The sequence below is a fragment of the Danaus plexippus genome, chromosome 8, assembly GCF_018135715.1.
Source record: "Danaus plexippus chromosome 8, MEX_DaPlex, whole genome shotgun sequence".
NCBI lineage: Eukaryota > Metazoa > Arthropoda > Insecta > Lepidoptera > Nymphalidae > Danaus > Danaus plexippus.
In genome coordinates this window covers 1,834,629-1,848,395 of record NC_083542.1, presented here as the reverse complement: position 1 = coordinate 1,848,395, position 13,767 = coordinate 1,834,629, and the positions used below count along the sequence as shown (strand labels likewise).

Sequence of the window (13,767 nt, the reverse complement as noted above, 5' to 3'; positions counted from 1 at the left end):
CATCCAACGTTACGGGCACTTCGCTCTATTTCATTGATGCGACTGTTTGACATAATATTTAGTCAGGAAAAGGTAGTGTTAAAGCCGTTACAACAGCTGTATCCGCGAAATTTAAAATTTCGTCACGCAATAATGACCAATATTGCCTTACAATACGGATGAAATAGGCACAACCAGGATGTTATTGTAATATGAAGAATTGTGCTGGTGGTAATCTTTATTGTTATTACCGGAATCTTGGCGGAGAGGTCAATTTTATGTAATTTAAACACGTGCAGCATCTACATAAACGACACTGTCTTTTTGGTAATCATTTTCGCAAGTGCAAGTGCGTAAGGAATAAACACTATATGCTCAAAAATATATAAAATAATTAAGGACAATTTTAGCTTCTTTGGCAATTTGGATAGGAAATGTCGTTTTAAATAATCATAAAGTCTTGATATTTTATAATTATTTTCTATCATCAGAAATCATTATCATAAATGAATAAAGATCTCATTAAAATACGTCTAGTTTACAAAAGGTTTTACGTCAATGAGTTACGTGTTTTTGTTATAGACAATGATGAATTGTAATTAAAGTGAGATTACAAATAAAACGTTAGAAAATTCATAGATTCAAATGGCTATAATAATTTTCATAGACAAAATCTCAAAATTTCACCGATAACAGGGTCATAACCCTGAATCATTACTAAGTAGACCTTGTTTTCCAGAAGCCAAAACCATTCTCCCAATAGTGCCCAGAATTTTTATATTACACATATCAAACTTACATTCCGTAACTTTTAATCTAATAACCTTATGCATTTATTTTTAAATTTCTCGGGTTAAGGCCTTCCGGTTGGCCTTGAATGATATAGCAGAAACCATGATAGTGAAATTGTCTTAATTGAATGTACAAGGCAATTGAAGTCGACACTAAGCCTAGTTAAGAACAGTACATTACCAAGAGCAAAACATGTAGGACTTGATGAGTATTACAAATTTATTAGCAAGGTCACTTAAAGAAAAGATCACAAGGCAACCATAGACCTTAAAAGAATACGAGAATATATGAATTAAGCAAAATATTTGTATTTGAATTGAATAGCTGTTGCTGTATAATAATAACCGGTTCAATGTCAACATTTATATATAATCTCATAATACTACCAAAAATTTGTTCATCAGCAAATGTTTATTTTGCTTCAGTGTTATTAAAAATCGTATGTTAAACAAGTAGCTGAAGCTATACAATAATTTGTTGCACACTTTATAGTGAAAACTATATTCTACAGTCGTGTGAGATATTAAGTTAAATTGTCTCATAATTGACAGTGGTAAAAAATAATAAACAGGCGGTACTACCTTAGTCATATGCTAATATTTGCTGTAACAAAATAATCTTATCGTTACAGTTATTTGAAAAAGGTGTGAACAAAAATGTTTTGTTGTATGTTTTCGATAACTTTGCAAGTTCATCAGATTTCCTGTTTTACTTGTCTCATTCACAATGACATTAATTTAAGACAATTTCCGTTTCAAAATAATATCACGGTTTCAATTTTATTATTTGTATATACGAGTGTTGTGTGCTCAAACATTGCCATAGCTGACATCAATTCTTATCGTAACGAATATGATTTTATGGTTTGATAGCTTGCTAATATTATAAATGCGAAATATTTCAATGATAGATTAATTAAAGGACTTTTCTAAAAATTTTGCGTGGAAATAACTGTTTTTTTTTTTATTATAACATTCAAATAAAATATTAGTATGATATATTGTCTAATGGGATAGTGTCGCATTTTTCTCTTTATAACAGATATTATTTAAGATAACAAAGAATTTTAAGCGAAATATACTGTCCTATAATAGCAATTGTATTAAGAATCGAAAGAAAAATCAACGCCCGTTAGTATTAAATACTGACGGGAAGTAACTCTGTAAGAAACATCCTTTAAAAAAATTCTGAGCAGAAAGAGACTCGTTCGTAATTTTGTTCGTAAAGTTTTCCATCCGATCTAACTACAATTTGTATAGGACAGTAAAATATATATAATAAAATAAATAAAAAAAAAAACAACTTCACTTCCAAAAGTTATAAAAATTAAAACTAACACCTTCTTCATATGTTGTCACAAGTCAACTAAAATGCATAAAAATTATTTCATAATCTTTTTATTTCAAGGGCTACATATTAAAACATTTAATCGTAATTTCAAATATTTTATCCGTTTTAATAATGTCGCAAATTTTTTCTTTATAATTAAATACATAAAAAAAAAAAAAATAATAATTAATACGAATACTAGATATTATACAACATATTCTGTGATATCGCGAATTAAGTGTAAAAAGGATTTCCTACGGTTATAAAAATTTACACAAAATATTACGTCAGTAACATTTAAACAAGTATAATTAAATACAAATTGTAACAATGCTTACATTTCTGCTCTCGGTGACACCACTAATAAAACCCACAAGAATAACAAACAAGTACTGCAACTGTATTTAAGAATTCTGTTACATTTCATGTGTTATTATCATTTGACTGACGTTATCAAATCCCACTTGGTGTATTGGTACATATACAGGTTGCTTGTATTGGTCCTTATTCAAATATTCTCAAATTGTTTCCCAAACGCATCCAACGAACTATCCAAATTAGTTTTATAAGATTATAAAACATTTCTTCGTTATGAATCATGTCTTTTGATCTTAATTTTCTTGCAAATTAAGAGATGGCATAGATACTTCAGAAGATACAAATTGTAAATTAATTTACAACCCTAAAAGTACGTGTATTAAGGTTTTATGTTGTATGCTTTATTGCTTTATAACGTACCAAATAATGGTTTAATGTCATCACATATAGTTAACATACTATACATCTTAAAGTTTTAAGGATCAAAGACAAATATGAAAAAACATTTTGATGCACTTACTATTTTATCTTTTATGGCGCTTAACAGAATCACATGTATTATGTCAGAGCCTAGGTACTAGGTTTATAATAAATATTTATAGCAAAACACTCGCATAAATAAATGATTTTAAAATTTACTTCCTCAGCTTTGCAGGTCCAAATTTATTTAAATAATGGTCACAAACATTGACCTTTTCTTCATTTTATAACACTCATTATTATTATTGCTATCTATAATTAATCAAAGGTAAGGTAATCAAAGGTAAGGAAAGGTAAATTTGGTAAAATAATGAATACAACAAATATATACAAAACATATTCAATTTTTATAAGTGTAATTATCTCTCAGTTTTCAAATTTATTTCTGTATAATTTTATCTCGATCTTAATGTCTGATCTTAAAATTTAATATTTTACGACAATTTTATACCTTAATTAACACATCAAAGTCGTAAGACCTTACCTACAACTATTTATACACATTTCCTTTTTAAACCAGTTTAACTAGAATTCTCACGAGTAAACTGGAATACCAACCAGTACCACTTATTAAATCTTTCTCATTTCACATTCTACTAATCTCTAATTCTACTAATCTACTAATCTCGTGCCGTAAATATTTCTTTTTTTATTTTGCTAGTCATTAAATGATAAGTTACCAGAAATTGGTTTATTGCGTTTTCTGCATAACTTTTTAACGGTAATATCCATGAAGTTCGCGTGTGAAACTAAAAAAAAAAAAATCCTTAGTAGTTTTTGGTAATATAATATAACAATATAAAATTAAATTAGTCAATTTAGTTTCAATGCTCCCAACTCAAATCCATTCCAGTGTTCGTTATGGCTAACCACATTATGTCAAAACTTTAGAGCAGAGACTTCTTATTTACCCATAATAAAAAGGAATTTTTTATTCTGTTTGATGTAGATAAATGGCACGCGAGGTTCCAAGAATTTAAAAGATCACATTAAAGATTGAAGAATTATAATTTTATACGAGTTAATGAAATAACTGCCGAATCTGTTTTTTTAATGATAACAGACAATAATTTAATTTTTCTTGATTTAATCCCGCATATTACTTATCTAGTTTAATAACATCCTCATTTGTTATTTTTTGTGAAAAACTGGTTCATTACTACAGTTGATTTCTTAAAATGTTCCTGTTGAATATATATTTCTAAAATGAAGCGTTTTGAAGTGGATACGATCAACCAAGCTCTACATGTACTTTTAAGGCGAAATAGTATATGTAAAATCATATAGAGAATTAAAAGATAATTGGGATAATGATATTATCTTTGATCTAATTTTTTATTTTTGTAATGTTTCTTTTTGAGTCTAAGTCAAAAGTCCAAAAGATATTAATAGTTGTCATGTACTGTCTAAAGTGGCTAATGTAATCAAGGTGTTAGTTTCTATAGATGTTAAAATTTTAAGACCTCAATTTTTCTTAACCCAATCTAATTATTCATTTTTTTAATCTCAGCAGTTTTTTGTAGTAAAACTCCTTGGTCGACACGTCTAGTTACGATGGAAGTTGGTTGGTTACGAATGGTTACGATAAAATTTACCATCACTTGGACTAAAACGTACTTGCTTTGGTTTAAAATATTGTTTCGGTATAATATCCCACTCAAGATATTTTGATAAATAAAGACAAATTTCACTGAGAACCAACCAGTAAAAATTATATATTTTGTCAGTTTTAGAGATAATTTTCTGCCAGGCATTTGTTTGTATAAGACAAATAACTTACACTTACTATATGCCAGTAATACCTCAAGCCTTTGAACAGAACAAATCGATTGATAAAATACAGAACATTTTCCTTCATAGATGACAATAAACAATTACTTTCGTATACATTTCAATATTATTAATTTAGCATATTTTTCATTAATGTACCTACATCTTGACTTTGGCCTTAACTTAAATAATTAACTTGGACTCGAATAATAAAGTAATAGTTTCCATAAGAGTTTTATTATTTTACTTAACCAAAGTTATTTATGAATTTCAGTTTCAGGCTATACATATATTTTGTATTGTTCTTGTTTATAGGCTTTGTAATTTTTTTTTCCGTCCAAAATGTTACCTATTAATCATGACTAGTTGATATCGATAGCCGGTAGTAAGTAGACGCAGTCACCGTAGTTTTTATTGTATCAAGAGCCTGTCAAGATTATTTTGATGTATAATAAAAGTTTTAATCAAACTCAAAAGCGTGTCCTCTAGGAGATGTATCGGTAATTTTGCAGATGTTTTCTTGTTCCTGGTTTTGAACAAGTTGTTATAATAGCACTTCTGTTTGATTGATTTGTATTTTTTGTTATAAAATGTGATATTTTTCATGCAAATAAAAATACTAAAATGTATATGTATGAAATAAAACACAATAATATTACGATAATAAGGTTTCTTGTTCGATTAATGCTAGTTACAATAAGATTATCTTATGATTATAATATCAATTAGTTTTATGTTCACAATGTACAATACGTAAGGTTCTTAAAGTTAATTTCATAGCAGTCCGCCGGGCCGCCGGCCGCAAGGGCACTTTAAGATAACCAGTGAAATGATATTATAAATAATTTTAAAAATAATTCGAATAACCACACATTATTTCACATTTTCACTCCAAACACGACTTATTTTAAGTATAAAAATACATTTACAACGTTCGTGTAACAGCGACACATGGTTATGTACCCGTGTTTCAACAATTGATAAAACAACTCATCAAAGACCTACAATATACAGTTGTGGCACTTATAACAACGGATACATTCATACATATTGAAATAGCGTTTGTTTATCAATAAACGAATGTTTATTATGTCATACGAAAGTATTGAGAACATCAGGCTCTAAGGACAATTCAATGTCGAAATTATATCTCTCTAAAATACCTTTTATATCAACAGTGAAATATTTTTCAAGGATTAATTATATTTTAAAAATCAATATTTAGTTTTTAATTTTGTTGCTTTAAGATTCGTTTAATTATCAATTATTATTTTTTCTCCGTCTTGATCAATCGAATCTATAAAACGACAAACTGTACTCTTAAATTTAATATTATCAATTGAATATCAAATTTATTTGATTTTTAGAAATATAAATATGTTTAAAATACAATATATTCCGATGTATTCTTTTCCTGCTTCGACCAGACTATTTTGATTAGATGCCCTTTAAACACAACAAAACCAGTTTACTGACGATGGATACTCGCACGAGCACATGATCGATATTATATCAAAACCAATGACGTCATGAGTGACGTACTCAAAAGATCTTCAAAATAAACATCTAAACACAAGATCAGTGTATATGTTAACCCGATAACAAATACTATCATTCACGGCTTATCAAAGAAATGATAATGTATTGCGATTTATGTCTTAATAATATAAAATACTATAAAATGGAATATATATTCTTTTCATTATTTCCTATTAGAATAACATTTTAATTCATGAACCGATTTTTTATACCACAAAAACTATTTTCTCCACAATACACCAATATAAATTTCGTTATGTTGCTTTATTTTCACTGGTGTTATAAAAAGATGGTTTTAATGAGCACTTCGCTTTCGTTGAAGACCGGATCTATCCATTCAGAGATACGAATATGCTTTTCAGTACAATTTTTGTGCACAAATAAATTTATCAGTAAATCATAGTTGTGCTAAATCTAATTAAAAATAATATTAACTTTCTAGCTTATTAATAAATTCGTTACAAATCTTGTCTACACATTTGCATAGAGTTGACCAACTCTCATTCATAAGGCATGTAACGCTGCATTCACTAAACAAAAAAAAAAATAAACAATTACAAAGATTTATATTGCTTTTTGTTAAATAATAAAAAAGTAAACTAAATCTAATTAAAAGCAAATAAAAAATATTTCATTGAAGAATTTTTATCTGGACCTACTTCGTTATTCCTTCAAAGTAATGTTTAAAAGGATATGTTAATATAAAAATTGTATAACATTACAATAACAACAGATTTCAGCGTCACAAGTTCCGTGTAAACGTCACCGCTACCTGTCCGTAAAAGAAAATTAGCTCTAATGACTGTAATATACTAGCATATAATAAATAAATGTAAACTTACACAGTTCATATGACTATAAAAATTGACGTAACTAAAATTAATATGTGACTTAAATATTAACCAGAAAATTTCGTTAGAAATGATAACTTCAAAATATTCGTTAACTCTATGTACATGATTTAGTAATATACTAAATTTTATTTATCATGCCCTATACGGAAAGGACATGGATTTTGTAAAATACCATTAAGTATATTAAAATTGTGCTTAAGTTAACGTATTTTGTCACACACCAGCCTATTGCATATACTTAGATATAGATGCTTAAACTCAAAACACATGACTATAATATTATTGACAACACATGTTCATAGTGTTACGCAATCATGTTTCCGTTCTTTAGGATTTATTTATTTGTGCTTTGATCATGTTTATATTAATTGTGCTTGGTATTTAAAGAAAAATGAATTTCGATCATTTCCAACTACCAAGTCCTTTCCGCAAAAGTCTGTCAAAAGAAAATATTTATATAAATACAACTTACGAATCATATCAAGGTATAATTTACAGAGTATATACAATGAATTATCATTAAACGCGTCCAAGTACAAAGTACCCAATACGCTGTTAATTTATCACAATTAGGGGTTGGTAAGCCTTAGGTTTCATTTACAAGCACTAACATTTAAAAGGTGTACAAAATTACAAGAAACAACTAGTGCTTCTAATTGAAAACTATCCACCTCACACGAATACACAAAAGTAGAAATTAGTGTCTATAAGTTGATAAATGATAAATGATAAAACATTGTGTCCTTATTTGACTCGGCTCGTATTTGAAAAAAGCCGGTAATAATATCCCAAAGTCGATCATTCAAACGTGAGGAGCCATGCTTTGAGCGCAATAATACTGACGTCACAGGATAAAAATGGCAGTGCTATACACAATCAGTTTTGCCCTCCGCTACACGTATTTGGCAAAATAATTTTGACACATTCATAGTCCGATTATATATTAAGAATAGTTTTGTGACAACAATCATCATCAAATGAAATTTGGAAGACAAAACTGATCATATTCGTGAACGCTTCACTCCGCTCGCGCGACGGTAGCCCGACTGCTTTTCACCTAGGGAGTGCAAAACAGCGGGTGAATGCAACGAATGCACCAATAGGATTACGTCATTTTAAAAATATGTCATGTCGTACTATATTAGTGTGATCTTCGAAGTCGACAAATCCTTTGGGTGGCTTCGTCACACACAGTCTCGTCAACTCTCACGTATTCGATACACACGCGGTCAGTGACGGGAGGGTGCTGCACGGGGCAGGGCGCGGGGCGGGGAGGCGGCGGGGGCGGGGGCGCCCGGGCCGCGCGCCGTCATACCCCGTCCAGCTGCCGTACGCGGACGTCCTGTGACGCGCACATATCCGGGGCGAAGGGCAGGCACGTAAAGTACGCACATGCGGCGCACTCATATGCCGGAGCCGCGTAGAACAACGCTATTAGAGCACATAACATGGCACCGGCTGACACCATACACACCCACACCAAAACTATTTTCCGCCGTCTCTCGTACGGTCCGAATGTTATGAAGGGCAGCAGCGCGTATGAAAGCAAAAAACCAAAGACAAATCCGAACACATGGGCAAAGTTGTCAATCCAAGGCAGAAGGCCTAGGAGGAAAAGTGCTAACGCAAGTCCTATAAGCTTGAGAAGAGCTCGCCGAGGGTGCCTTAAAAGCGGCCACGCTCCTATCACTTCCACTATTAAGCACGCGAGTAGACCAAAATGTGAGCCTGCTGGACCAACCTGAAAACAAAAACAAATCCCTGGATTAAAAATCGTTATTTAAATATACAACTGAAGCTACATCCAAAACATTTGATTTAATTCCAAATGTCTTAAAACCTTATTTATATCAAATTATCTAGGTTCATTCACCTCTGCTCTATACGGTTCAAAAATAGCTGAAGCCATATTTCCTGCAACACCACTGCCAAGATATATCACCGCCATCCTGACAGGTCCAGCCATCTTTTCCAGATCTCGCATAAAGAGCCACTGGAGTGCTAACGAGGCCGCCAAGTGTAATAGTCCCGCATGCACAAACAGTGATGTCCAGGCTCTGTATAACTGATCTGGACGTCTCCGCCGCATGAATGGTAACATTCCACATACGTCGTCCAAACATGATACCTGCAAACCATTCACAATATACATATATAAAAACTACAAGATACAAATGTGTGGAATACCCAACTCCTGATTGACCCAAATATAATAGACCGGCTTATAGCAAAGCATTATTCGGATATAAGTAAGGTTTATTGTTAATGCATACTTTCTGACAGTAAGAAAATAAAATTTGGCAAGAATGGAAGAATAAGATAATATTTTTTTTAAGGCTTTGGGAATTGTAAATAATAAAATAATTATAAAAAAGTCATATTTTTTATCTCTACCTTATTTTTTTTTTCTTATGTAACGGAAACCTTTTTTCCTTTACTTACGCTCAAAGCTCGCCTACTACGATTTTTTTTTATGAAATGTGCTTACCGTAAAGATAATACAAAAAAATGAGAATATAGCAACACTAAATCCATCAATAGAATTTTCTCAATACTTTTTGCTGTCGAACACGGAATAAATATTATACCATTTACACTTACTTTAATCATCATTTATCACTCATAAATAACGACCAAAACTCACTTGTGAACACAAAGAAGCTTCCTCGTGGAAGTAGCCTTTAACAAAATCGCAATGCTCTCTGGTGGTGATGACGCACTGTCCGTGAACTCCTATACAGCATGGATGACCTATAACCTCACAGGCCATGTGCTCCGCCGCGTGTCCAGCACGCCCTGCAGCAGCTGATCCATCAATTACTGACTTCCTGCATATTGGCCATTTTGTTATGTCGTCCGGCCATTCGTGTGGAGCGATGGAACGCGGCGCCTCACAGAATCTGTAATATTGTTTTTGTTATTAAAAATAATGTCTAACGGTAGTCGCATAAAGCTTGAAACAAATTTTTGGTTTTATTTTACGTAAGATTCACAACCCACGAGGAGTCGAGGAGAGAAAACTAGTATCAAGAAAAATGACAAACTGAAACTTGTACTTCGTCTTTCTTTAAAAATTAACAAGAGACATGGCTGTGCATTATAACTTGTAAAATGTTTTTATAAAATAATGAGATCTAAGACTTTCGCGAGTGTTCATTAAAATAAAACTAATATTTTTCAGATTTACTACGCGATAATATTATTATTACAAAAAAATGACATAATCCCGACGTTTTCCAGCAACCTTGATGACGGGCAGACGAAACGTAAATGTCTATTAGTTGATCCTGTTATTTATCATCTACCGCCAACCACTTCTTAATATTCTGGCGTACCGCTCTGGATTCCGGTAGAATACGCTTACCTTGTCGCGAGGTCCTGCGGTGTGCTTACGGACATGGGATTTTATATTTTTAAGGAAGGGGTCCCAGGTATTGGATAGATTCCAACCATCTTCTCTATTGAAATTGGGATATTTTTAATTGCAATAGACTCGTGGATTAACCCCGGTATATACTTGTCTTCACGAGCGAGGATTTGTGGTTTATTAAACCGAATGTAGTGACCTGGTTCGTCCGTTGTGTCTTCCCACACTGCTGACTTCGCCGCGCGCATATTTTAACGATGTAAAGAATGTTGTGGGTTCATCTAAAAATATCCTTCCTAAGCTATTAAATATATTATATAAAGCACTCACTTTGGATCCAAACCGCACACCGATCCTGATATTCTACCACCAGGACCAGATTCCCCGGATGACCATTTCTTCCACGTCGATATTGTATTCTGCATGAGAAACAATAAGTTTACAAATTGAAATGGCGTGTTGGTAAGGGAAATTAAATTTAACTCAAAGCTCTTACCTTTGACACCAATCCTCTAATCTAAAGGTTGCGTGTAAAAATGTACAACGTTATTACTTCAAAGTTTAAAAAATATACATGGACAAATCTAAGTCAAACCATATTATGAAGCACATGTTATGTCAAAAAGCATATGGGTATTAATAAAACCATTTTAACCGGAGGCTTATTTAGAAAAAGATATAATATGATGAAGTTTCAGAAATCTACGTACATATGTATATTTGAAGGAAACATATAGAGAAACATCATTGGAATAAGAAGAACTCACGGAACAATCGGCTTTAGAAGACTGTACGCATCCAGAATCGTCGTTTCTTATGCAGCAAGCCGTGTCTCTTTCCCTTCGAGCTGATGCAGCTATAGCACGTGCTATCCTGACATCCCTTCGCATGCATGGTGCGAACTTTGCACCTAAATGTATAAGATCAGCTGCTCGAGGACCTAGCCAGAAAGAAGCCGGTTCCTCCCATTCGACCTGGTTAAAACGAAATCTGATGTCAATCCCATACTTTAAATTATTTAATTTATTTAATGAATTTTTTTTTTCTATTAAGACATTATGACCAAAATATATTGATAGCAATAAAATATAATTTTGTTACATAATGAAAATAAATATTTAATATTAAATAGAACAGAAAACAACACATCGCTCGGGTTAAATAACTTGGTAACAAAAGGGCCTCAACGACCTAGATCTTCTAACACAATTACTATATTGACCTACAAATGGCTTTGTATTCGTAAATAGTTTACATGTAGAACCGTACCTTATGCCGTTTAGTGTCACCTAACAGAATATACAAATGATCAATTACGTAACAATGGAGGATAATACACAGCAATTTTACAAGTCATGTCTAAAATACAATAAGCCTGCCAATACCAAATACCACAGTAACAAGAAGTAAGGACCAACATATTTACACTTTACAGTATAATACTATAGTTCAGGCAAACTAATTATTTACCAGCTCAAGACCGTTCTATTCCTAGGTGACTGAACGTAAAACTTTGCCTCCGTATATTTGAAACAGAATACAAGGTAAAGCTTTTAGTCAAAATTGTAGCAGACGAAAGAAATGTATGTCTTAACGAGAGTAAACCCTACCTGAACATAAAATGTCTTTTTTTCATATACTGTTCCTTCACAAGTAAAGCATCCATTTTTAAATCAATATTATGTAGTAAATTAAAAGAATTTCAATATAAGTACCTTAGCGTGTTAAGTTTAACCTTAACCTTCTTTCGTATTTCTTTATGACGAAAATATCACTAGACGGCATAATTAAGTTTAATAAATATTATAATACACTAACTGCTGTTCCAATACGTGGGTAATCTTCAAGTCAGTGAGTACTAACAATTGTACCATACGTTCATATAATTTGAATTAATTCCCGGAAATGTCGGTCCCTTTGTAACTTACTCGTAAATAATAATAATTTACGTAGTAAATTAAACACGCTTCCCCGCCTTTGGACTTTTACATAATAACTTTGGTAAAAAAATATATATATTTTAATTTATTGGAGGATTATTTTTGTTTTATTGTACTTTTGTTTTGTAATTAGAGTATTAAATGTAAATTATTACTGTCTATATATTGGTTGCAATAGAATTAAGATTTTTTATTGATTTTATTACTTATATTTGATACACCAAACATAGGCTCCTTTATTCATATTGTTTATTTTATATTTTGTTCGAAACGAAAAATATGAAATCGATCAATTTTATTGAACAACTCAAAATTTAAAACAATATAACGAAGTATAAGGTAAATTTAATAAAAATAATTGTACAATCTTGGGTTCGCTGTTAGGGGCAAAGTTCACGTGTAAATGAGATCATTATCAAATAATACCAAGTTGATAATTACATAAGTTCACCTATATCTTTATAAAAAACAAGAGACAGATATCATGGGACTTAGCGTTGTTCGTTATTAGATTGTTTTTGCTAGTTCGCTTTACTGCAACCCGCGTAAAAGAACATCGATCCGTTATAAAAAAGAGAAGAATGATAAAAAATGAAATTGTAGCTTGGAATCTCAACGCTACTTGCATCAAGTTAATGTTTTTCATAATACTTTCTAATTAGAAATTAATCTCAATTGTTTCAACAGCTACTAGGAACTTCAAATTCTTAGTTTAAAAATTCTGAGGCAGTAATAAATTACGTCATAAAATCAGTGACCTACCTGTTGTAAGCTTAAACTCTTCACCAGCACCTGCCCTGAATGCGTGTGTCGTCCAAAACCGACTGGTCCGAAGCCATAGCAAAGTAATGACAGCAACAGCACTAATGTCTGTACCGTGCTGACCCACCAAGTGAAGTAAGGCCTGTAATCCGTTAATTCGTCCAACTGTCTAGCCACATCTTCTTGATGCGTCACTGATTTTCGTAATGACCTCCTGGAACAGACATTCGTATTTCATATTAAACTGCTATAATCATAATACTTCCAACGCTATTGTTATGTTTATAATTCAAAGTTTATAGCTTGGACCGTCTTCCTTATTTTATATGATCTATAAATGTTATTCTATATAATAAAATGATATATTTTTTATCCTCGTGAACTTTTTTTTTAAATATAATCACAATGATTTTTGCTTTGTTCTTATCAATATTTTTATTAGCTTTGTCCTTCAACTAAATTTATGAAGTCCCTTTTTAAAGGCTTTGTTATATTATGTAAACGAATTATCATCCAATCGATCTCAGCACAACTAATCACACATATAATATACCCTTCATTGAATGAATTGCTGTTTAATATAATTCTTTTCGAAAACACAAACAACCACTCCGCAATAGGAGCTAGTAATACAACT

The 13,767-nt window shown here is 31.7% G+C and overlaps 1 protein-coding gene across 1 annotated transcript in view; it reads right to left on the bottom strand.

The window, feature by feature from the left end:
* Positions 1-5,323: 5,323 nt before the first annotated feature.
* LOC116773477 (inactive rhomboid protein 2) overlaps positions 5,324-13,767 on the bottom strand; it is a 92,785-nt gene continuing 84,341 nt past the window's right edge. The window contains exons 6-12 of the mRNA XM_061521368.1: positions 13,131-13,344; positions 11,196-11,402; positions 10,925-10,945; positions 10,759-10,847; positions 9,706-9,961; positions 8,935-9,189; positions 5,324-8,802 (exon numbers count right to left, since the gene is read on the bottom strand). Coding sequence (XP_061377352.1) covers positions 8,371-8,802; positions 8,935-9,189; positions 9,706-9,961; positions 10,759-10,847; positions 10,925-10,945; positions 11,196-11,402; positions 13,131-13,344 — 1,474 coding nt within the window. The 3' untranslated portion in view covers positions 5,324-8,370. The remainder of the gene's footprint in view (positions 8,803-8,934; positions 9,190-9,705; positions 9,962-10,758; positions 10,848-10,924; positions 10,946-11,195; positions 11,403-13,130; positions 13,345-13,767) is intronic.